Here is a 26,628-nt window from a genome sequence, read left to right as displayed (position 1 = left end):
GAAGAAGGAAGATACTCTAGCTGGAGTGGGGGTGCCTTTGACTCCAGCACTCAGGAGGCAGAGGCAAGTGGATCTCTATGAATTGAGGCCAGCCTGGTCTACATAGTGAGTTGTAGGGCAGCCAGAGCTGCATAGTAAGACCCTGTCTCAAAAACAGAAACAATAACCAAAAGGGGATGCCATTCACTTGATTGAGTGGCTTTGACAGTATGGGGAAGAAACAGGGTAGAAACAAGTATTTCAGAGTCCTGAACAAGAGACTTGACCTCTGATTTGTTTCCTTTCTGCTCTACAGCTCCAGGGTGGCTTTTCATATTCATGCTGTGAATAACCAGGGAAGGTAGGTATAATTGTGGTTACTCCTTTCATGGGAAAGTGTCAGGACACAAAGAAGAGGGACTATCCAATTGTGGTCCATGCCTGGAATCTCAACACTCAGGAGGCAGAGGCAGGAGGACCCAGAATTTGAGACCTGGGTATATCAGTGAGATGACTCAGGAAAGTGGCAAGAAGAGCAGAAGTTCATGGTCATCCTCTGATGCCTAGAAAGTTTACAGCCTTCCTGGGATACATAAGGCTGTATTTGAGTCAGAGACAGAGACAGACAGACAGCAGACCCCTTATAGCTGCTACCATTATTGATGTCAGCATGTTCTATTCGGGCAGAGGTGCCATTCTGCACTTGGACCTAGGCTTATCTGAGTCCCTGCACCCAATTTTATCCCATGGGAAGTGGAGACTAAGGTCAGGCACTAACATTACTTTTTCCAGTGCTAATTCTATACACATACAACCCAAAGCTTGTTTTGTTCTGTGTTGAGATAGTCTCATATAGCCCCAGGGTGGCCTTAAACTTTTTTGTTCCTGCTTCCACTCCTCAACTGCATAGTGGGTTTGGGGCCAACCTGGGTTACATGAGATCCTGTTTTTAAAGAAGGAGAAGCCATAATCCTTTAATGTATTTCTCTACTGTCTCTTTCTTGTAGAATTGTGCCTCTGAATAATGAAGATAGCTTATCCTTTGTGAAAACGGTAAGCAGTTAGCAGAACTGTTACAAGTCAGCTGCCTGAGAATGGCTAGAGAGGGACATCTTTCTGCAAAGGATTTGCTGTAAGAAACAACTGGGAAGTTCTACAGGCAGCTGAGGTTATGACAACTTTGGGAAGAATTGTGAACTGAGCATTACAAACCAAGTTTCCTATGGTTCCATTGTTTTGTTTTGTTTTTTAAGTTTTATTTTTATGTGTGTGTATATGCCACATGTGTGCTGGTGCCGGTACTGGTGGAAACCAGAAGAGGGTGTCAGATCATCTGAAGCTGGAGTTACAGGCAGTAGTGAGCCACTCAGTATTGGTGCTGGAGCCAAACCCAGGCCTTCTGAAAGAGCAACCCATGTCCTAACTTCTGAGCCACCTCTCCAGCCCTCAAGGGCTCCTTTTTATTATAAGATCCGCTCTTGTTGCCTAACAGGAACCAGGGAGAGATTAAACGAACAGCAATCCTCGGGTGTCTGTGTGTCTCATGAAGTTGGGTAGTCAGAGCAGAGTTTTCCATATTTCCTGCTGGGGCCGTGGAATGATTTTAAAATTAACTGAACCAGGTGTGGTATGGCTTTAATCCAGCACTTGGGAGGCAAAGGCAAGTGGATCTCTGTGAGTTTGAGGCTAGTCTGCTCTACGTAGTTCTACACCAGCTAGTACTACATATTGAAACCCTGCCTCAAAATAAACAGGGAGGGAGGGAGGGAGGGAGGGAGGGAGGGAGGGAGGTTGGTTGGTTGGTTGATGGCTGGGGTAAAGTCATGGCCCATGGACATAGTCTGAGGAAGTCAGAATTTGTAGGCTATTTTCAGCCACAAGCCAAGGGCTCCATTTACTCCAGGGCAACCCTGAGGTGAAAAGTACTAGGAAACAGAATGTGAGAACATGTTTGTTTGAACCAGGATTCTGGTTTTAGTATGCATGTCCATTTTCTTAATTCCAGAAGGCTTTGTTCATGGACAACTGAGTGAGGTAGCTGTGGATGACTTGGTACAAATGTGTCCTCTTTTCCCTCCCCAAAATACTAAAAACATATCCCCATCCCTAGTAGAAAAGCTGCAAAAATAGTTTTTAAAGTTGTGAGTAATGAACATTTTATACTACATATGGTCCCTTTGAAAAAGTCTGAGTTAGCTTCATGGTGATAATGCACACCTTTAATGGCAGTACTTGGGAGGCAGCGGCAGGCGGATCTCTGTGAATTTGAGGCCAGCCTGGTCTACATAGTGATTCCAGGCTAACCAGGGTACATAGTGAGACCAGATCTTTAAAAAAGAAAAGAATCACTTGAGATACTGGAAATGATTTGCCTTTTTTATTTCTATATAGTAGATTTGTTTTTATTTTATACGTATGGGTGTTTTGCCTGACATGTATCTGTATACTACATATATTTGGTACCTACTGAAGCCAGAAAGGTGTTGAGCCCTGGGATTAGTTTCAGTTGCTGTGAGCAGCCATGTGGATGCTGGGAATCCAACCCAGGTACTTCTGTGCCAGTACTCTTAACTGCTGAGCCATCTGTCCAGCCCCAGATAGTTCCCTGCTGACCTCTAACCCCTGACTTCTCTTAGACTTGTGCATCGCTTTTTAGGGTGCTTAATTCCATAAGAAGTGATTTGTAACAGGCTAGACTTATGTTATTTTTTGTTATTAGTTCACTGGAAGCCAGGCACTGTGCCATTGCACTGCAGCGTCAGTGGCTTAGGAGGCTGAGGTAGAGGATTCTTGAGTCTCTAAGTTAAGGGCCAGCCTGGGGAGCATGCCGCAATATTCTGAATACATGCACCAAACCCCGAATTTGATCTCCAGCACAGTGTGAACTGGGCACACAAGCACATACCTGTGATTCCAGCACTGAGCAGATAGGATCAAGAAGAGAGACGGAGAATTCAGAAGTCCCTTTTGTGAGGGAATGTGCAGAGGGCAGAGGATGACGTTGCATGTCCTGCTGTACTGCTCTTTACTTTGTTGTTCTGAGACAGGGTCTCAGAAACCTGGATCTAGGCTGGTGATCATGCCCAGCTCCCCTCATCTCTGCCCACCCCTAGCACTTGCCCAGCTTTTTATGTGGGTGCTGGGGATTTGAACACAGACCCTCATGCTTGCAGGGTGTTGGTTAGTTTTTGATAGCTTAATACAAATGGAGATCCCTGGAAAAGAGGGACCTCCGGTTGAGGAATTGCCCCCACCAAATTGGTTTGTGGACATGTGGGACATTGTAATTGACGGTGGAGGGTTGCCTAGCCCTCTGGGTGGTGTCACCCTAGACCAGTGGTCCTGGATTATGTAAGAAGGTAGCTGAGCAAGTCAGGGAAGGCCAGACAGTGTTGTCTGCCTCAGCTCCTGCTTTGGCCTTTCTGATGGTGGGCTGTAACCTGTAAGCCAGATAAGCACTTTCCTGCCCAGTTGCTCTTGCTTGTGGCGGTTTTCATGATAGAAGCCAAATTAGAACACACAGCCATTGCTCTATCCTAGTTTTACCTGTTTTTTTTCTAAATGGCATTGTAATTTTTTCCCTGATACTAGACACTGGCCCCAAGGCCTTGTGCTTGCTAATACACTGAGCTAAATCTGTCATTGTGGTTTTAGTCATGAGGTTTTTAATCTGTAGATTAATCCTAGCAATATCATTTGCACAGGTCTTCCCCTCTAGTCAGCTGTTGTCATCAGTTTCTTTTCAGTGTCTTACTGTTTTTCTTGTAGTGGCCTTTCACCTAGTTAGGTTTTTTGTTTTTGTTTTTGTTTTTGTTTTTTAGCTATTAAGAATTTATGAATGGGTTACTTTTCCCAGTTTTCTTCCCAGCAGGTTCATGCATATATATGGCTCTCAGCATTGCACACACACACACACACACACACACACACACACACACACACACACACACACACACACACACTGATTGTGTATCCTGCCGCTTTACTGAACATGTTTATCAGATCTGAAAGTTTTCTGGTAGAATACTTGGGGTCTTTAAATATAGAATCATGCCTTTAATCCCACCATATGGGGAGCAGAGGCTGTCCATTCATAGTTTCTTCAGGAATCTTAAGGCGTGCTAAACTATGTCAAATTCTTTTCAGCATCTGTTGAGATGATCATGCAATTTCCGTCTTCAGGTCTGTTACTGTTATTGTATATGTGATTCATTTATATATATATGTTAAGCTAACCTTGCATCTCTGCTATGAAACCAGTTTGGTAGTGATATATGATCTTAATTTGTTCTAAAATTCTGTTTTGCAAGTATTTTGTTGAGAATTTTTGTATCTGAGCTTATCAGGAATTTGGTGTGTAGTTCCCTGTTTTTGGCTTTGGCTTTGTCCAGTTTTGGCATCAGGGTAATAGTATAATGGCTCTGTAGGATGGATTGACACCCCCCACCTTGGTATTTTGTGAAATGGTTTGAAAAATGTTGGTATCCAGCAAGCCCTCTGGATCTGCATGTCTCTGCTTGTCAGTGCTGGGGTTATCTAGCCCTAGTACCTGGCTTAATGCGGGTGTTGGGGATGGATCCAAACTGAGGTTCTTACACTTGGGCAGCATATCCTTCACCCACTGACCCATTTCTGAACAGTGTGTTTTGTTTATTTTATGTGAGTGCTCCTGATGAGTTGTCTTCACCCTAGGTTTATGCTCAGAGGGAAGCCAACTACAATAGCACCGGTGGTAGTGTGAGAGCATTTTCCAGTGTTGGGCACAAGAGATGATACTGTTTTATCTCCTATAAGGTTTAGAGACAGGGATACTAGGGTAATGGGTGGAGAAAATAGAACACACATACTGGGCTAAATGTATCAGTATTTAAGTAGGGAAGTGAAGGAGGAATGAGAAAGAATGTGCTTAAAAGTGCTTGCTCTGCAAGTACGAGGTCCTGAATCAGAATTCCCAGCATTGATGTAAAAAGCCAGACATGGGTTGGGGATTTAGCTCAGTGGTAGAGCGCTTGCCTAGCAAGGGCAAGGCCCTGGGTTCGGTCCCCAGCTCCGAAAAAAAAAAAAAAAAAAAAAAAAAGAAAAAAAATGCAAACAGCAAAAAGCCAGGCATGGCTACAACATGGACCTGTAACACCAGCACTGGAACCGTGAAGGTCGGTGAATCTCAAGAGCACTCTAGCTAACCACCCGAACGAAAAAAGGCAAGCGTCCACTTTAGTGAGTGTCTTAGTTAGGGTTCCTATTACTGTGGTAAAACACCATAGCCAAGTCCATTAGCGTCATGGAGGGGAGCATGGCAGCAAGTCAGGCAGGCATAGCACTGGAACAGCAACTAAGAGGTTATATCTCAGTCCACCAGCAGGGAGCAGAGAGACCTAACTGGAAATGGCACAAGTCTTTTGAAACCTTAGAGTCTACCACCAGTAATGTACTTTCTCCAACAAGGACACATCTCCTAATCCTCTCAAACAACCACCAGCCAGGAAACAGATATTCAAATGTCCAAGATTATGGGGTCATCTTATTCAAACCACCACATTCCACTGCCTGGTCCCCATAGTGCAAACCATAATGCAAATTCAGTTCAGCTTCATTGTCGTTCAGTCTCAAGACTTAAAAGGCCCAGCCTCTTCTGAGACTCAAGGCAATCTCTTAATTGTAACTGGGTAAAATTAAAAAGCAAATCACACACTTCCAACATACAGTGGCACAGAGTATACATCAACATTCCCAAAGGGAGGAATCAGGGCATAGTGAAGAAATACTGAACCAAAGCAAGACCATAATTCAGCAGAGTAAATGCCAAATCTCGTAACTCTGTCCAGTGTCAAAGGACTTAGATGGCTCTGCTCTTCGTTACTGCCTACAAATACATCAGTCTCTTGGGTTGCTTCACATGGCTCTGGCACGTCTTACATATTGTGGTCTCTAATGAAACTCAAGATTCATTTATGTAGTTTCACACAATGATTTCATGGGGCCTCCATGCAGGGACTCCCCTGCCACACTCTTGGTGTCAGAGGCTCTCCTTAGCCACAGTCGAGTGTATCCTTTGTGACTGTAAAGTGGATGACATTGCTAAATTCGGCTCCCGGCTTAGGATGCACCCTCACCCCCTTGGATCACATTTGCATTCTTGTTCCTGTTTAGGAGCACAAAAATCCTTTTCCTTTCACGAGTGGGATCTTGCCTAAAGACACTATCTTTATTCCAGGGCAGATTTGGACCCTCTTTAATGGTACTAATTTCTTCCCATACAAGCCTTGACCGTACCCTTTCTCTTGCCAATGTCCTTTTTTTTCTCCATGAACTCTGCATTTTCTATTTCTTTCTGCTCCACTTGTTCTTTTTCATTGTAAACCAGCATAAGAATGATTACTAATAATTGTGCAACAGAATCAGTGTTTGTCTTGGATTCTCTTTTGCCAGAGAAATTACTCCATTACTTTTAGATTTATCTCCAAGCAGCATCTTAGGAGGAAGACAAAAGAAGCCACATTCTCTGCCAAAGTATCACAGGGACAGGCTCTGGCCCAGTTTCTAATACTGTTCCTCCTGAAACCCATTAAGTTAAACCTTCACAGTCCAAATGGCTCTCGGCACTGCTGTCTGCCAAGCTCCTACCAGGATGGCTCACTAAGCTCTGCTTACAGTGTTCAACTGCTTTTCTAGTCCTCAGTCCCAAAGGCTTCCACATTCCTAAAAGAAAGAGAAAGGAAGGAAGAAGGAGGAGAAACAACACACAGTCAGGTCTATCACATCAATAGCTTTAGTTCCCGGTAACAACTTTTGTCTTAGATAGTCTATTTGAGGGGATGCTGTAAAGAAACTTTTGACATGAGCGTGTTGGTCTAATTTTGTTTCTAACTCACTGAAACTCTTTCCTCTTACTTATGTCATCATGTGCTATGGTTTGTATATGCTCTGCCCATTAGAAGGTGTGGCCTTGTGGCAGTAGGTGTATCTCTGTGGGCGTGGGCTTTGAGACCCTCGTCCTAGCTTCCTGGAAGACAATCTTCTCTTGTTTGCCTTCAACAAGATGTAGAACTCTCAGTTCCTTGCTGCCATGCCTGTCTGGACACTGCCATGTTCCGACCTTGATGTTAATGGACTGGACCTCTGAACTTATAAGCTAACCTGAATTAAGTGTTGTCCTTATAAGAGTTGCCTTGGTCATGGTGTCTGTTCACAGCAGTAACACCCTAACTAAGACATCATGAAAGCTTGAATTGGTTAGTTGCTCCCTTTTCAGTAGGAGTACACTATAAGGCTCCTGTGGGTACCTAATGTTTCAGGAAGCAATGAGAATGTGTGTCTGTGTGTCAGTCTGTGTGTGTAAATATAGATTTGTGATGTACATAAAATATTTTTCTTTTTTAAAGATTGATTTATTTATTTTATGTATATGAGTATTCTCCAGACACACCAGAAGAGGGCATTGGATCTCTTTTTTTCTTTTTTTTCTTTTTTTTTTCTTTTTTTCGGAGCTGGGGACCGAAACCAGGCTTGCTCTACCACTGAGCTAAATCCCCAACCCCAGCATTGGATCTCATATATATGGTTGTGAGCCACTATGTGGTTGCTGGGAATTGAACTGCGAACCTCTTGAAGAGCAATCATTGCTCCAAACCACTGAGTCATTTTCTCCAGCCCATGTTTTTCTTATATACACAAAGCTTTACTCTTTTGCCTTGAGTCAATTTTTTTTTAAAGACTGTCTTCACTGTCGGTGTGACCTTGGCTGTCTTGGAACTAGCTCTATAAATCAGGATGGCCTTGAACTCACGTAAATCCCCATGTCTTTTTACCTCCCCAGTGCTGGGATTGAAGGTAGGTACTACTATGCCCAGCTGAAGGTTAATTTTAAGTACATTAGAATTAATTGGCAAGTATCTTAGAGAAGCTCTCATCCATTACTGGCTGACCGGAACTTACTACGTAGACTAGGCTGGCCTTAAACTTACAGATAATTGTCTGTGTGCCTGACTTTTCTTTCTTAGTGCCTTTCTTCTCTTCTTATCCTTATGCTTAAACCTGTGCTAAAATATCTTTATTAAGTCCCAACTCTTAAAAAAACCCACTTGACTCTGAACATTATGACACTATGACAAGTCAATCTGACAATTCAGGAGACTATTGACTAACAGATAAGTAGCATACGCACTGGGTGCTCTGGTCAAAGACGTGATTCATATCCTCCGCGAGAGAGGGAGGGAGGGAGAGAGAGAGAGAGAGAGAGAGAGAGAGAGAGAGAGAGCACATAAAATGTAATCATTCTCTCCAGAGTGGCGTACACTTGGAAAGCCATGCACTGCTTATTTCTGGAGTTGACCTTTAATGTTTTTTGACCGCTGTTGGCCCTGAATATCTGGAACCACAGCAAGCACAGCTATGGCTAAGGGGAGTGAGGAGGGTCTGCTATGCTAGAAGGATCCACAGTGAGTAGAGCCATGGCTAAGGGGAGGAGGTTCTGCTGTGCTAGAATTGTTATTTACAGGGACTGCTGTGCACTCCGAAATACCCATGCAGCCATGTGTACACCAGACTGATGAACACCTCTCCCAGCATCTTTCCCAGCTCACTGAGAGAACTGAAGCTAAGCCAAAGGACTGGTTAATGTGATGCTCTGGGGTACGACGTGTCTGCGTGTTGAGAAGCCTGGAGGAAATACCTCTGACTCTGTAGGGTGTGAGAAGTTATAACTAAGAATGAAGGCCGTGGGGCTGGAGAGATGGGCTCAGCAGTTAAATCAGTGCTGCTCTTGCAGAGGACCCAGATTCCATTCACAGCACCTGTGTGGGGTGGCTCACAGCTGTAAGTCCAGCTCCAGGACGTCCAGCACCACCTTCTGTAGACACTTGGCACACAAACAGCATACTCATACACAGACACAAGCATACACATAAGTACATTTCTTTCTTTTTTTGAGACTGTTTTTCTGTGTAACCCCAGTAATGGGATTAAAGGTATGTACCACCATGCCCAGAAATAAATAAAATTTTTAAGTTTTTAAGTTTAAAGTTTTTAACAAGTTTAAATATTTTAAAAGAAGGAAAAGATGCAAGACTATGTTGTTTCTTAAGAGGATGACAGTTGGATGGAATTTATAAAAATGCTGCCTTTCCGCCTGTGCATGCCTCTAGGGGCTGTCGGAAAGCCTGAGGCACCTTCCAGGTGAAAGTGTGCTTCAGCACAGGGCCGTAGAGATTTGTCAGTATTCTTTTGCTTCATGCCTGTCTGTTTGCTGTGGACCTGCCTCCTTCTGAATTGCTGGGCTGATAATGGCCTGGCCCTGCTTCTCACTGACACAGGCGAGTATGAGCGTCTATGACATTCCAGACGTGCTGGGAGGACGAGGATGCTTAGGATCTGTGGTCTTCTCCGAGTCGTTCTTGACATCTCAGATCCTGGTTAAAGAGAAGGGTAAGTGCGTGTGATGGCAAGAAAGCAAACCTGGGAAAACTTTTTTTCACACAAAATAAACGATAAACTAAGTCAAAGATGGCATAAACTGATTGATACTTTACTTAAAATAGGCAAATGGTGTAATTGTAATTGGTGAATAGTAAATTAATAAGAAAATGTTATTCAGTAGTTACCTGGTCAGAAATGCCAATAGGCTGTTCATGGAAGTAGAAAATAAAAAATAAGGCAGGATAAATTTATTTGTAAAGATTTGTAGCCTCAATAATGGTCAGGAGGCCACAACTTAACACAAATCAATTTCCATTTACTACTCCTTATATTGGCCAAAGGAAAGAACTATAAAGGATGATAATGTGTGGTGCTGGCAGTGTCCCCAGTTAGCCGGCTGTACAGTGTCCCCATTAACCGGCTGTGGGTTGTTTTTCTTCCTGGGCAGAGAGCATGGTTGTGCAGTAAGTCCATCAAGTGCTTCAGCAGCTTTTATAAATCTTTGTCCGACAGCAGCGGCAGCAAGTGCCCCCTCTAGTGTTATAAACCTCATTACAGGTCTTGGGTTGCAGAGTTCCGGGTTCTCCTAAGAGTGAGCCACTTTCTTACAGGCCTAGGAAACTAGGATGCTGTGCTCTACAAGTGTCACTTCCTATGCAGACTTAGAAATTTGGGATTTCTCAGCCCCTGGCAGCAGCTATAGCACCTGTTAGCACTGGTGGGCCTGTGTCCTCCCTCCGCAGTTGTCTACCCTCACTAATTCTGCCATCCCCCCTGTTCTCACCACAGTTGCTGTCAGACTGTGCCTCTGCCTCTCCTTCACTGTAAAGCAGCTAGCCACATTGCTGCTCTTGTGGCTCAGCCTATGAACTGTGCAGTATCGCTGCTCCTTTGCTGCCTCTGCTGTCATTGTCACTCTTAAATCTTGACCACTTCCTTCTTCATACCATGTCAGCCAGCACCATTAAAAGTACACAAGAGGGGTTGGGGATTTAGCTCAGTGGTAGAGCGCTTGCCTAGCAAGCGCAAGGCCCTGGGTTCAGTCCCCAGCTCTGAAAAAAAAAAAAGTACACAAGAAAAGACCACTTGAGAGAAACCTCATTGGACTTTAATGTTGTAATACCAGGGGAGGCAGCTGAGGAGGGTATCTCCCAGGTAATTCAGCAAGTGTGTATGTAACCTGAGAGGAAGGCTTTGCACCAATCACAGTATGTCTTGCATGTAAACCAAGGAGTGTTTTCACTCTTCACTTCATTGTCTTTTTGGTGCCAGTCACAGCAGTCACTCTGCTAGGCCACTGGGGGAAGTGCCCATCTCTGACCTCAGTAAATGGTTGCAGGGACATCTCAAGTGTTCTAAGGTGTGCGATAGCAAAGTCTGCTGCAAACTGAATAGTTCTTGCTGAGGCCGCACCGTCAGGAGCAGAGCAATGAGCTATTGTGGTTATGTAGTTTTCTTGAGGTATTAGTGGAATGTTTAGAACAGTTAGCATAGAGTCATCTAGGTGGCCATTTGACTTGAAGTCCTCTGTTCGAAAATACCCAGAGCAGCCAGGGGGAGTCCCAAACTACCAGTTAATCAAATAGCACTTTCCTGTACCAGCTTGGCTTGTTTACAAGAACATAAAACATCGAAATACTTACAATAGGAACATTTTTGTAGTGGTGAGTACAGGACATGTCTATAATCCCAGCACTCTGGGTCAGAGGCGGGAGAATCACTATCACAAGCTCAAAGCCAGCTTGGTCTAGAAAGCAAGACCTAGAAAAGCTATCACTACATAGTCAGACACTGTCTCGAAAGAACAAAAGGAAAAAATGCAGACTTATCGTTATCATGAAACAGGATTTTAACAGATTTTTTTGGAGTTTTTAACACCTGTTTAGTGCTCCAATCAGAGCATTTTTTCTCATCTGTCTCAGTAAAATTATCTTGCTCTCTTAGTTACTTTTCTTTTGCTGTGACAGAACACTATGACCAAGGCGACTTATAGAAAAAGAGTTTAATTGTGGTATGGTTTCAGAGTGCTAATGATGGAGCAAAGACAGAACAGCAGGAGCAGCTGATAGCTGACCGCAGGAAGCAGAGAGAGCGCTGCTCCTCGAGTACCGCCACATTTCAAACCTTCCCAAATAGCTCTACCAACTGGGGACCAAGTATTCAAGCATATGAGCCTATCAAGGCCATTCTGAAACCACAGAACTTTTCTCTGACCACCATAGGCTTTTTTCATAGAAAAATGCATTCAAGATAACTCCAAAATTCTTATAGTCTTTCACTCTTAATACTGCTTAAAGGCCCAGACTTTAAAAGTCTCTTCTGAGACTTAAAAAAATTACTTATTTTTACTTTATGTACAGTGGTGTTTTAACTTAACTATGTCTGTATGAGGGTGTCTGATCCCGTAGAATAGCAGTTACAGACAGTTGTGAGCTGCCATTCGAGTGCTGGGAATTGAACCCAGTGCTCTAGAAGAGTAGCCAGTGCTCTTAACTGCTGAGCCATCTCTCCAACCCCTCAAGCAATCTCCTAATTGTAAGCTCCTATAAAATCAAAAGGCAAATTACATTCTTCTAACATATAATGGCACAGAACATGCATTATCATTCAAAAGGGAGGAATCAGGGAATACTGAGGGAATACTTGATCAAAGCAAAACCAAAACCCAGCAGAGCAACTCCAAATCCTGTGGCTCTGTGTCTGATGTCAAAGGACTTATTAGATGGCTCTTGCCTTCCAGTTTTGCTGTCTGTAACTGTTAGCATTCTGTCTCAGCTCACCCCTCCTCACTCACTTGCTGTCTCGCTCTTGTTCTTGCCTTCCCTTTCCTCCTTTCTCTCCATTCCCTTACCCCCTCTTGATCCATGTGTTCATGGAGAGAGCTTCTACTTCTCCTCCCCCTGCCCCTCTCTCTGTCTTCCTCTGCCTTCCTCTGCCTTCCTCTGCCTCTATAGCCCCATTGACTCCTCTCCCCATGCCCTGAATAAACTCTATTCTGTATTATACCTTCATGTGGCTAGTCCCTTGGGGAAGGGATGCCTCAACATGGGCCCACTCGTGGAGGCACCCCCTTCCCCATACCTGACTACACCTGCATAGAACTCATCCCCCTCTCTTTATCTTTTTATAAGCACATCAGTGACATCTGGTGATAGTAGATGTGGGTACAAGTAGGCCTGCAAGGTGGGTGGGTATGGTGGTTAGACATAACTGACATGTCTTTGGTCTTCCCACAGATGGCACTATTACCCCAGAGACCAGTTATATCATCCTAACAGCTGCCATCCCCAGATTCTGTTCCTGGCTGGTCAGTATTACGTACAGGTCACAGTGGACCTAAACAGAAAATCATGGGGCAAACGTTTAAGGAAGAACCTCCTTACGGTCTCCCTGCAGGGCTGTTAGACTGTGATCCAGCTTTTATTTAGAATAAAAGCCAATTATAGTCTTAGAAAGCTTCAGAAAAGGAAGCTAAGTTATTTGTGAAGTCATGCAAGGAAGACATTAACACCCTCACGTTGGAGATGAAATACTAGAGCCTGGACTGATACCCAGGGACTGGTTCTAGTGCTGCTTCGAGGCTCTGCCTGCCCAGGGTCTCACAGAGTTTTCAGACATTGATTTCTTCTCTGGTCAGAGTGATTGCTGCTGCTTTCCTAAGTATCTCTCTACGGTAGAAAAGTCTTGTTTTCTTTGATGAGGCTAGGTCTGAATTTGGTTTCTTTGTTGGTTTGGTTGTTTTGTTTTAGACTGGGTGTCATAACTCAGGCTGGCCACAAACTCTCACTGCGCAGAGAGGAGGGCCTTGAGTACTTGATCCTTCTGCCTCCACCTTTCAAATCCTAGGACTACATTGCACCACCATTCCCAGGTTAGTGTTTTGGAACATAGAAAATATGTTAGCAAGAAATCTTGTATTTAAAAGTTTAAGTACTAGCTGGGTGTGGTAGTATTGGCCATTAGTCCCTGCACTGGGGAGGGAGAGGCAGGTGAATCTCTGTGAGTTTGAGGCCAGCCTGCTCTACAAATAGAGTTCCAGGACAGCCAAGGCTACACAGAAAAACCCTGTCTTGAAAAACAAAACAAAATGAAACAAAACAAAAACTTCAAACATTGCAGTGATGCACGAACTTCTAGATGAGAGTGTATAAGCCCCCCCCCAAAAAAAATGGCTCAATATACGGAAATCCATCAATGTAATATAAACAAACTCAAAGACAAAACCACATGATCATCTCATTAGATGCTGAGAAAGCATTTGACAAAATTCAACACCCCTTCATGTTAAAAGTCCTGGAAAAATCAGAAATTTAAGGCCCATATCTAAACATAATAAAAGCAATATACAGCAAACCAATAGCCAACATCAAACTAAATGGAGAGAAGCTTGAAGCAATTTCACTAAAATCAGGGACTAGACAAGGCTGCCCACTCTCTCCCTACTTATTCAATAAAGTATTTGAAGTCCTAGCCAGAGCAATCAGACTATGAAAGGAAGTCAAAGGAATGCAAATTGGAAAGGAAGAAGTCAAAATATCACTATATGCAGATGATATGATAGTACTTAAGTGACCTCAAAAATTTCACCAGAAAACTCCTAAACCTGATAGAGTGGATGGATATAAAATTGACTCAAACAAATAAATCAGTAGCCTTCCTCTACTCAAAGGATAAACAGGCTGAGAAAGAAATTAGGGAAACAACACCTTTAGTTTTTTTTTTTTTTTTTTTTTTTTTCAGAGCTGGGGACCGAACCCAGGGCCTTGCGCTTGCTAGGCAAGCGCTCTACCGCTGAGCTAAATCCCAACCCTAGTTTCACAATAGTCAAAATAACAAAATACCTTGGTGTGACTCTAACCAAGCAAGTGAAAGATCTGTATGACAAGAACTTCAAGTCTCTGAAGAAGGAAAGTGAAGAAGATCTTAGAAGATGGAAGACTTCCCTTGCTCAAGGATTGGCAGGATTAATATAGTAAAAATGGCCATCTTTCTAGAAGCAATCTACAGATTCAGTGCAATTCCCATTAAAATCCCAATTCAATTCTTTATAGAGTTAGAAAGAGAAATTTGCAAATCCATTTGTAATAACAAAAAACCCAGGATAGCAAAAACTATCCTCAATAATAAAAGAACTTCTCAGGGAATCACCATCCCTGACCTCCAGCTGTATTAATGAACAATAGTGGTAAAAACTGTATGGTGTTGGTACAGAGACAGGCGTGTAGATCAATGGAATAGAATTGAAGACCCAGAAATGAACCCACACTCCTATGGTCACTTGATCTTTGACAAAGGAGCTAAAACCATCCAGTGGAAAAAAAGACAGCATTTTCAACAAATGGTGCTGGTTCAACTGGAGGTCAGCATGTAGAAGAATGCAAATCAATCCATTCTTATCACCCTGTACAAAGCTTAAGTCCAAGTGGGTCAAGGACCCCAACATAAAACCAAATACATTTAAACTAATAGGAGAGAAAGTGGGGAAGAGCCTTGAACACACAAGCACAGGGGAAAATGTCCTAAACAGAACACCAGTGGCTTATACTCTTAAGTTCAAGAATCAACAAATAGGACCTCATAAAATTGCAAAGCAAAAGATGCTCTAACATATAACAAGGACACATGCTCCACTATGTTCATAGCAGCCTTATTTATAATAGCCAGAATCTGGAAAGAACCCAGATGCTCCTCAACAGAGGAATGGATACAGAAAATGTGATACGTCTACACAATGGTTTACTATTCAGCTATTAAAAACAATGATTTCATGAAATTCTTAGGCAAATGGATAGAACTAGAAAATATCATCCTGAGTGGGGTAACCCAGTCACAAAAGAACACACATGGTATGTACTCACTGATAAGTGGATATTATCCCAAAAGCTCGGAATACACAAGATACAATTCACAGACTTCATGAAGCTCAAGAAGAAGGAAGACAAAAATATGGATGCTTCAGTCCTTAGAATGGGGAACAAAATACTCGTGGGAGGAAATACAGAGACAAAGGATGGAGCAGAAACTGAAGAAAGGGCCATCCAGAGACTGCCTGACCTGGGAGTCCATCCCATGCAGCCAGTAAACCCAGTCACTATTGCTGATGCAAACAATGCCTGCTGACAGAAGTGCTATGGATGTCTCCTGAGAGGCTCTGCCAGAGCCTTACTGATACAGATGAGGATGCTTGCAGCTAACCATCAGACTGAGCACAGTACCCCAATGGAGGAGTTAGAGAAAGGACTGAAGGAGCTGAAGGGGTTTGGAACCCCATAGGAAGAACAACAATATCAGCCAACCATATGCCCAAAAGCTCCCCGGGACTAAACCAACCAAAAAGTACACATGGAGGGACCCATGGCTTTAGCTGCATATGTAGCAGAGGATGGCATTGTCTCGCATCAATAGGAGGAGAAGCCCTTGGTCCTGTGAAGGCTCATTTCCCCATTGTAGGGGAATGCCAGGGTGGTGAAGTGAGAGTGGGTGGATGGGAGGGAGAGCATCCTCATAGAAGCAGGGAAAGGGGCAATGGGAGAGGGGGGAACCAGGAAAAGGGATAACATTTGAAATGTAAATACATAAAATATCCAATTTTTAAAAAAGGGCGATGAGCAGAGGTGGGCTAGTAACGCAGCTCCGAATGCTGGTCAAGACTGATTGGTAGCTAGGTGCCTTCACACACGACCTGTAGCCTCCCTTTCCTGAGCTGTGTTCAGGGCATTGCAGGTATCTTATTGGAAAAGACAAAGTTAAAGGGAAGTCTCATTTTCCCAATTCAGTCTGCAGAGGACACTGATATGTAACTCTTTTTAGTTAAAACGTTACATGTAATTTGCTTCCAGTAATTAAATCTGAGTCACTTGAGAGTAAACATATGCACAGCACAGTTTACATACTGTAAACAGGCAAGGTAGTACACACAAGCCCAGCACCGGGAGGCTAAAGCAAGAGGACTACAAGTTTGAGGCTTGCCAGGATATAGCATCACATAGTGATTTCTACAGCAGCCTGGACTGAGAGTGAGACCTGACTTTAAAGACAAGGTCTTAGAACTTAACTTTAGAGTCTGTTTCTATATTTCTGATGTAGTTATGGGGGAAACAAAAAGTTGTCCTCTAACATTGTTTAAGTAAGAGTGCACCCAAGCCAGGCATTTTTGGCACATACATTTAATCTTAGCACTCAGTTGGGGGAGATCGGCAGGCAGATCTCTGTGAGTTTGAGGCTATCCTGATCTATATAGTGAGTTCCAGGCCAGTCAGGGTTACATAAAGACCTTGTCTCAGAGTACTCCCCAGAAATACTTTACTGTATTCCCATTCATTGTAAAGTGATCTTCCCCCTACAGCAAAAGGTAAATAGAGATGAGGCATCTTCTCCATGTATCTGAGGCATAGTAGCTGGGCCTATGGTCCTCCAAAGAAAACCCACTTGGGCCTAGAGCTTGAGCCCTGATGACCATCAGCCTCTTTGCCAGTATGTCAGGGTCTAAAAGAACTGGATGTGGTAGAGAGACTACCTAGGCAGAAACAGCAGGGTTTTATCCTTGAAGACCTAAATCGAACACTCCATTTCTGTTGGCCACAGGTAGAAGATAATGAAGTAAAATTATGTGAGAAAACCCTACAAGCAACAAAGGTAAGCCACACTTTTGTTTCCAGCAATAGCATCATTATTAGCATGAGACGGGGCTCGGCAATTAAGATCACATGCTGCTCTTGCAGAGGACTTACATGGGAACTGTAACTGTTTGTAACTCCAATTCCAGGAGATTTGGTGCCCTCTTCTGGCCTCCCTGAGCACCACATAAACATGTGGTGCACATACATGCATGCACGCAAAGCCCTCATACACATAAGTAGTTTTGTAAGATGGCCCAAATATAAGCAACTTGTAATGATAAAGTATATCTTGGGGCTGGAGAGATGGCTCAGCAGTTAAGAGCACTAGCCCTTCTTCTGAAGACCCAGGTTCTATTCCTAGCCCCTACATGGTGGCTCACAACCATCTGTAACTCTGCTCTTGGAATCTTATGCTCTCCTCTAGCCTCTAAGGGCACCAAGCATTGATATGATCCATGGGCACACGTGCATACAAAACGTTTGTTACGTTTAAAATACATAGATTTTTAAAAGTTAAACTATTTTTTAAAAATATTTCATCTTACTGCTAAGCAAAAGAAGGAAGCTTCTATTCTTTTTGTCTTTGACTACTATTTGTATTTCCCACTTCCTGTTAGGCCTCTGGGGAAAGAAAAATGCCTATGGGGAGCAAAGTGAGAGGGATTCCACCTCGTTTTTTAGGGATTTAAAAAAAATCTCCATATACATACATACGTACATGCATATGTACGTGCGTGCGAGCATGTGTGCGTGTGTGTTTTAAGTCAGCACTCGGGATCAACCCTAAGGCCTTACACATCTAGGCAAGCACTCTTTACCACGGAGCTCCCTCCCCCACCTGTCTTAAGCACTGTTAAAAGCAGATTCCAAGTTGGCCTGCACAGAAGCTGAGACGGCAGAGTGTTAGGCCACGGAGAAGTTGATTTCTTTTTCACAGACATCAGTGCACTAGAACAAGAAAACCACAAATAGGGTACAGACACCAGGTATGATAGAGAGTACTAACTAACCTGTCCCTACAATCAGGAGGCTGGATCAGGAGAATCACTGCGAGCTCCAAGCCAGCCCAGGCTACAGTGAGGCTTTGTCACAAAAAACAAAACTCAGAATTCAGAATGTCGTTATTATGCCAAAGAACCAGATGCCAAACTCATGGTATATTTTTAGTATATTCAAGTCTGACTCATGTTTTTAGTCCTGATAAAAAGGATAAAAGTTTGATTCTGTTTGTGTTTATGTTGTAAGTCACCAGATTCTTGTTGTTGTGTTTTTAAAGGGGGACGACTGTTTCTTGGGCACTTTGCTAACGGGAGGAAAAGGAGCGTATCTTTATTCCAACAGTCTGCAGTCCAGGCCTGAGGAAGGTAAGCAGCTACGACTGTGTTCTTGGCTGTGTCTTAGCCCCTTATTTGAACAACTGTTGTGGTTAATAATACACCTGCTCTTTGAAAAAAGTGTTGTTTTCCTATGGCTGTTTCCCTTTGGCTCAGCCACTTGAGGATGAGGAAACTCGTGCTAGTTTCGCGAGCACAGGCATGGAACCAGGACCGCACCTGGTCCCCTAGCTGCCACCTTGCTTTGTTCTCAGGATGGGCCAGAGTGGCAACACTGCCAGTGGAGAAGCCATAGACTACATGATTTTCTCCTGTGTAACAAACTACTGTGATTTCCTACTTTAAAACAGCACTTCGTGATTGACTCAGAGTTTTGTAAGTCAAAAGCCTAAGTAAACAGGGTCTGGTGGCACTTGAGTGTAATCCCAGCACCAGGAAGGCAGAGGCAGGACGTTCTGACCATGTGTTAAAGGCAGCCTGGACTACATCATGAGTCTGGTGCCATATAGGACTGTTACTCAGATAATCTTAACAAAAAGAACACCAGGCAAGCTTGTGTGGATCAAGTTCTAATGAGGCCCAAATCGAGGATCAACCAGGCCTGACTGTAATGTAGAGGCTCTGGGGGAGGAGTCTATTTCCAGGCTTATCTGAGTTGTGGGTCCACCACTTCCCTGTTCACAGGACCGAAGCCCCCATTGTGGCCTGGCTGCTGGATACGGACTGGTCCCATAGCCTCCCTTGAACCCTCAGTGACCAAGAATGGCCCTTGTGTGAATCTTTCTCACATCATCTTCTCTCTGGCTTCTGTGATTCACTGTTTTCCTTACTGCATAGTCACTCAGTTGCAAGCATCTCGTCCTTTTATGGCAATAGTTAAAGGCCTTAAATCTCATGATCAGGGATTGGATAGATGGCTCAGCTGTAAAGCATACGTATTTCTCTATTGATCCAAGTTCAGTTCCCAGTACCCATGTCAGAATATTCACAATCCCTCTTACTTTCAGGGGAATCCAATACCTTTTGCTTCCAAGGACTCCTGTGCTCATGTGCACATGCCCACACATAAACATGCATAATTTAAAATATTTTTAAAAGAAAACCTTAGCCAGATGGTGGTAGCTAACATAAAGGCAGAGCTAGTCTGGGATAACTGCTACAGCATCAGGGTCAAAAGCAGGAGGATGAAAAGCCTAAAGCAGCTTCAAGATCCTGCTTGGAAGCAAGTTGAGCCTGGTGTCCAGGCCTTTAACCTCAGCTGTGGGAGGTGAAGGTCACGGGATCTCAAGTTCAAGACTAGCCCCTGGGCAACATAGTAAAATTTTGTGTCATCTCAGAATAAAAATAAAGGCATGTGAGCTTCCAGAGGACCTGGGTTCAATTTCTAGCACCCACATGATGGCTCACAACTGTCAGTAATCCTAGGCCCAGGGGATCTCATGCCCTCTTCTGGTCTCCAAGAGCACACATATGATGCTCTTACAGACGGACAGACAAAATACTCATATGTATATATATGTATATATGTATATATGTATATATGCAGGGTTTCTCTGTGTAGCCCTGGCTGCTCTGGAACTCTCTGTAGACCAGGATGGCCTTAAACTCACAGAGATCTACCTGCTTCTGCCTCCCAAGTACTGGAATTAAAGGCATCTTCCACCACTTCCCAGCCAAAATAAAATCCTAAGGAAAAAAAAAAAAAGATAATTCTTGGGATGTAGCTCAATGGCAGAGTGCTTGCCCAACATGCTCTGAGTCCAGCTGCCTTGGTTTAATACCCAGTGCAGGGACGTGAGGGTGTCTAATCAGGTGCAAAATTGTAGGTTTTTATTAAGATCAAGGCTTGGAAATTGTTCCTTGTCACTGTCCATTCTGCCCCGAGCTGTTAGTTTTACCTCCCAGGCTCCTTTTGTCATAAACTCTGAACTCTGTGGCACCTTGTTTTCCATGAAAGACAGCAGTTTCTTCCTTAAGACTCAGGACCTAGGGGGTTGGGGATTTAGCTCAGTGGTAGAGTGCTAGGCCCTGGGTTTGGTCCCCAGCTCCGCAAAAAGAAAAGAAAAAAGAAAAAAAAAGACTCAGGACCTAGAAATAATTCTCCATGTGTCTCAGCCCTGCCCTCTACCTCATGTTTTGACCCTTAGGGCTCCTTTAAAGAAACTATTGTGTGTTTGTACATGGCCATGCATGTGCCACTGTCAGCACATGCATGTGCTGGTCAGGAAACATGAGAGAATCAGTTCTCTCCATCCACCACAGAGGTTCTGGAGAGTATAATCAAATATTCAGACTTAGTGGCAGCCGCCTCTACCCACTGAGCCATCTGGCCATCCCAACCTCAAAGCTCTCGATCTTACTCTGGCCCTCACATCTCCTTAGAAGGCAGATCTCACTTTGTGGCTCAGTAGTTTCCTGCACCCGCTTCTTGCCAGTAGAATGTGGGGAGTTCAGCATCTTCTTTTCTCTCTTCCCTTTCATAGTTTGTCCTTTTCAATGTGAGCTGGCAACGTTTTTGCTAATAGAAAACATCCTGAAAATGTGGATTTTCTTAAATATCTTAAATGGGTTACATGGGATTCATTTCCCTGCTCCTTTTATGATTCCTCAGAATAACTCTCTCTGTGTCTCTGTCTCCATCTCTCTCTGTCTCTCTCCTCTCCCCTCCTTCTCCCACCTCCCCACTCCCATATTTGGGGGTGAGGGTTAGGAAACAGACAGACAGATAGATTTGCTGGGAATCTAACCCAGGGCTTCACGCATGCTAGGCAAATACTATACTACTGAGGTGTAACCCCAGCCCCACAAATAACATTTTCGTGTGAGTCCTATTCATTCCCTGTTGAATATAGCAGTTCTGTGGAGTTTGAACTCTGACTTCACAAATTCCTCAGCCTCTACAAAGCAAATCCTCTTTCTGGGTGATTTGTTCTTACTGAAAATATTTTTGCTGGTGGCAAATTCCTCTCCCTGTTCTTAGATCATTGGTTCAGCTTCTCCATTCACATAGAAGACAGAGCTCAGTAAGCTCTGGTTTTAACCTATGGTGTGCTGGGGAGTTGCGTTCTGCTCTTCCTCTCTACGCCTCCAGATCCTGTTGGTGAAGACTTGAGAGTCAGGGGCATTGTGGGAATCATAGAAAGTGACTGTAGTACTCACCTGAGCAAGATCACACCCGGGGCAGAGGAGGAGGATGTTTGGGGCAGTTATGGAGTTGTTCGGTTGTGAGAGGGAGTCTGGTGTCTCCCGGGGTGGTCTCAAACTGGAGGTCCACCTACTTGGCCTCCCATGTGTTTACATCTTCTCAGCAAAGGATTCATTAGAAAACTGATTTTGTGGGGTTGGGGATTTAGCTCAGTGGTATAGCAAGTGCAAGGCCCTGGGTTCGGTTCCCAGCTCTGAAAAAAAAAAAAAAAAAAAAAGAAAACTGATTTTGCATTATTGTATTATCCAACAAGATTTAACATTTCCATTCTCTGTGTAACAATGAAGAGTACAACTAGAAATGCCTGTGTCCTCATTAGTCACATTGTTTATGCTCTGCCAACTCCAGTTCTTCTGAGTGCTATGCAAACACTGTACCGCTGAGCCACTCCCCAGCCCAGTCACGCCATTTAAAGACCTTAAACCTGAGTGTGTATGGTGGCATGTATGTGTAGTCCAGCACTCTTGTGCTCCCAAAACTTGAAAAATTGAGGTAAGCAATCAACGTTTCAAGGCCAGCCTGTCCACATACTCAGTTCAAGGCAAGACTGCATAGCAAAGCCCTCTTTCAGTCCTCTCTAGAAAACAGATCTCAGGTTTACCCCAGTGAATCTGTTTGTGCTGCAGAACAATTCTATAGAAGCAGAAAACTTTAGCAAGAGCTTCCCTCCTCTGTGTATTAAGCACTTTACTAGTTTAGAGTTAGTGTCACAGGATTAATAGAGCTTTGAGTGTATGCCATTTGGGATCCGTTTATTTCTCCCCTGCCCTCCTTTTGTGGTACTAGAGGTTGACCCTAAAAGCTCTACAGATATAGGCAATAACTCTTCCACTAAGCTATATGGTCTGGGAAATAATTATTGCTAACCTTTATTTTGATATGTGGTCTCATAGTTTCTCAGACTGGCCATGAACACACTGTAATACATTGAGTCGTTGAACTTGAGATGCTCCTGCCTCAGGAGATCTTAGGCATGTACTACCCTATTCTGCTAGGGACTCTCTTAAAAGAAAATAACATAAAGTGCCTAAGGCTTTTCTCAGGCTTTGGAAGGGGGGTTGCAAAGATAAAAGGCCCTGAAATTCAAATGTTGTTAGTATCTTAAAATCTGCCTATAATTGGAATATGGTGAGCTTGAAATTGGTGTCATTTCATCCCTAAAAGTATTTGTCTTGATCTTCTTAGTGTGATTGATCAAAACTTGATCAAAATATTGATTGGTCAGATCCTGAGCTGTGTTTAAGGTGAACACAGCCCGTGGCTGTGTGAGTTGGCAGAGGCATCTGTGGGTAGTGGGGATCCAGACGGTGGTTCTGCCCTTCGGAGTGCTTGTGGCTGAGAAGAGCGCTTCTTGAACGGCTTCCAGTCCAGGGCTTTTTCCCTGTCCTAGCACAGTGGCTTTTGCTGTCATAAGACTTGTTGCTGTTCAGCTTTCCTGTCACTCCTGTCCTTCATGCGTCCTTGGTCAGGCAGGTCACCCAGTGCCTAATCCCCAAAACCTTGCTTTAGCCTCAGACCATTATCCTTAAGCATTTTCTGTTTTTAACTTAACGCAAGTGAAATCAAAGCATGCGTGGTGTCCTCAGGCTTGCTCTGGGGTTCGGTATTATGCACTAGAATTTATCCAGTTTGTGTTGCCTTTGCTTGGGGCCAGCACAGCAGTACAGTGGGAGCAGAACTTGCAGAGATGTGTTGGGGCAGCATTACCGCTGCTGTGTCCAAGGAGGCTGAGACAGGGGCAAGTTTTTAATGACAAAAATGAAGAAGACTACATCAGATATTTCAAAGCCAGCTGTGGCTTTGCTGATTTGATTAATAACAAAACCAGGTGTCAGTTTAAGGTGAAAGAGACAGTTGCTAGGTAGATGTCCTTGTAGAAGTACTTTTTAATTTAAGGGTACAGTGGACGCTGTACAAGCTATGGTCTGGCGCTCTTCTGTGACAGCCACTATCAAGCAATCAAGGTTAAAAATTCTTCATAATTTGACAGTACTTACCTTTTGTAAGGGTTGATATAAAGGCCTCAATTTAGATTCTTAAAACTTTTACTCACAGTTACACATATTCATATGGTTTGTTTCTTTTCTTTCTTTCTTTCTTTTTTTTTTTTTTTGTTTGGCCCTTGTATATTGCTGAAATCTTTTAGTTCTTTCATTGGAAATATTTACAATACTCAAGGCAGTTGTAGGGTAAGGCGCTCTTCTCCTCTCCTCAGTTAGTGTCTGGATTACAAGTTGGATCCCCATTGCTCACCTCAGAGTAGAATATTGTCTACAAACACTAGCAAGTGGTACATTTACTGTGAAAGTACAGTAATGACCTAATAAAAACCATCATCCCTTAAGTGTCAGTTGTGTTAGGAATTACAAGACCACTGAAGTCCATGTGTACTGATGTATTAGATAGCTCGTACAGCCATGAGTAGAGTCCACGTGTACTGATGTATTAGATAGCTCGTACAGCCATGAGTAGAGTCCACGTACTGATGTATTAGATAGCTCAGTCACAGCCACGTGTACTGATGTAGATAGAGTCCACGAGTAGAGTCTCATGTATTAGATAGCTCATACAGCCATGAGTAGAGTCCATGTGTACTCATGTATTAGATAGCTCGTACAGCCATGAGTAGAGTCCACGTGTACTGATGTATTAGATAGCTCGTACAGCCATGAGTAGAGTCCACGTGTACTGATGTATTAGATAGCTCGTACAGCCACGAGTAGAGTCCACGTGTACTGATGTATTAGATAGCTCGTACAGCCACGAGTAGAGTCCACGTGTACTGATGTATTAGATAGCTCGTACAGTCACGAGTAGAGTCCACGTGTACTGATGTATTAGATAGCTCGGACAGCGACGAGTAGAGACCATGTGTACTCATGTATTAGATAGCTCGTACAGCCATGAGTAGAGTCCATGTGTACTGATGTATTAGATAGCTCGTACAGCCATGAGTAGAGTCCACGTGTACTGATGTATTAGATAGCTCGTACAGCCATGAGTAGAGTCCATGTGTACTGATGTATTAGATAGCTCGTACAGCCATGAGTAGAGTCCATGTGTACTGATGTATTAGATAGCTCGTACAGCCATGAGTAGAGTCCATGTGTACTGATGTATTAGATAGCTCGTACAGCCATGAGTAGAGTCCACGTGTACTCATGTATTAGATAGCTCGTACAGCCATGAGTAGAAAGGCAGAAAAGCACAGAAAGGATAGTGATTAGCATTGGGTTGATAAAAAGAAGAGTAGAGAAATATAAATAGAAAGGGGAAATGGTAGGATAAGAGATAGGAGGCAGTTAAGGCTAAAGGGAGAAGAAAAGGATAAAAAAAATTCAAATACTCTTAAAAAACAAAACAAAACAAAACAAAACAAAAAAACCCAGCTCTTAAAAGTCTGAGGCAGAGACTCTACAGAGAAGGCCAGCCAATGTCCATAAAAAGGGAAAATATTGGGGTGAGAGGAGTAAACAACACAAGCAGCAAGCTGCTAAATTATCATTGGATATTGGATAATTAAAGACTAAATGTGAAGAAAAGACCGCTGAATAGGGCTATTGAGTAAGAATGCTGTCTGGCCTGCTTGCTGTTTCCAGGCTGTGAGCTCTTCCTCCCCAGGTCCCTGTGCCTGTCATACCCATGAGTGTACCTTATCTGAGTTGGGTTTTAAGCACAGGGTATGGCCCTGGGTGGTCATCTGAGATCACGCTACAGATGCTGGCCCCGTCAGTAGAAAGTCCTTCCCAGGTGATGCCTCTGGATGGTGATGAATGCTGACTATGAGCCTAGAAGCTCCTCACAAGGTCTTGACGCTGGTCTCTGCAGTTGGGTTGTAGATGTTGGCCTCACCAGTCCTTCCTGATATCCAGGGCTCTTGGAACCTGAGTCTTTGTTCCTTTGCAGACTCTGGCTCTGAACAAGATTCCACCTTCCTGCCATCTTGTGCAATTTGGGTTAAAGTGTCTTCCCCACAGTCTTCAGATAATTCTCTTGGTCCAGTTTCAGCATATATTCTGATGGCATTTGCTCCTAAGTTTCCAAAAGTGTGGCCTGAAGGAGTTGCAGGGTTGCCATGCCACCAACTCAGCAGACCTGATGCTAGGGAGAGAGCTTCCTCTGATGTCATCTGCTCTCACCTCTGTCTGGCTCCCTCTTTGTGCTTCATTGAAGAGCCTCTTACTGAGCCTGTGGTATGGATCCCTTGAGCCTCTCTGCTTCTGGCCGTCTGCTGATGGAGTTCCCTCTCACTTCCTCTTCTGCTTTGTAAAGCTAGAGATAGGGTTGAAGAGATGACTTCACTTTTCCTGAAGACCCAGATTCTATTCCCAACACCCACATAGTTGCTCACAACCACCTGTAACTCAGGGATCCTATGCCTTTCTCAGTCACTGTGTACACGTGGTAAAACACCCATACACATAAAATAATGAGGAACAGTGATAAATGTAGAGCTATCCAGCCGAGAGTTGGTAGCACCTCTAATCTAATCCCAGCACTCAGGAGCCAGAGGCAGGCAGATCTCTGTGAGTTCAAGGCCAGCCTGGTCTATAGAGTGAGTTCCAGGACAAACAAGTCTACACAAAAAAATTCTGTCTTGAAAAGTCAGTGATAATAATAAATTAAAAAGTAGACAGCTGTCCATAAACCTCTTTGAGGGCTGGTATGCAGTTTCCCCTGGGTATTCTAATGATGTGGCTGCCTACTTGTCACTCTCTTAGAGCCACTTACGTTATTCCTGAGCAGAAATCTACTATTCTGGTATCTTTTTCCCTCTGTCTGTTTTAAAGATTTTCATTTTATCACTGACTCTTATTTTATTTTGTTTTATTTTGTTCTGTGGGATGCTCGAGATGAGACTGTGCATACTAACAAACCCTGCACCACTCACATGCAGGCTACCTCTGTGCTTCTTGACTTGTTTGTACTCAGGATTCGTTTAACTTTATGGATCAGTACATTTATACTTTCCACAAAATAGAATTGGGAATTCTTCTGTCATTTCTTTTTCTTTCAGTTAGGGATTGAGGTAGAGTCTTCTTGTGTGGCCCAGGGTAACCTCAAATTTGCCACTGAC

General features: G+C 43.6%; 1 protein-coding gene across 1 annotated transcript in view; it reads left to right on the top strand.

The window, feature by feature from the left end:
• Window positions 1-26,628, top strand: part of C5H20orf194 (chromosome 5 C20orf194 homolog) — a 132,125-nt gene that overhangs the window by 59,137 nt on the left and 46,360 nt on the right. The window contains exons 15-20 of the mRNA XM_032904223.1: window positions 296-340; window positions 987-1,032; window positions 9,291-9,402; window positions 12,630-12,700; window positions 16,978-17,028; window positions 18,289-18,376. Coding sequence (XP_032760114.1) covers window positions 296-340; window positions 987-1,032; window positions 9,291-9,402; window positions 12,630-12,700; window positions 16,978-17,028; window positions 18,289-18,376 — 413 coding nt within the window. The remainder of the gene's footprint in view (window positions 1-295; window positions 341-986; window positions 1,033-9,290; window positions 9,403-12,629; window positions 12,701-16,977; window positions 17,029-18,288; window positions 18,377-26,628) is intronic.

This window comes from Rattus rattus, chromosome 5 (assembly GCF_011064425.1).
Source record: "Rattus rattus isolate New Zealand chromosome 5, Rrattus_CSIRO_v1, whole genome shotgun sequence".
NCBI lineage: Eukaryota > Metazoa > Chordata > Mammalia > Rodentia > Muridae > Rattus > Rattus rattus.
The sequence above is the reverse complement of the archived record's forward strand: the minus strand, read 5'-3'. Positions and strand labels throughout refer to the sequence as shown.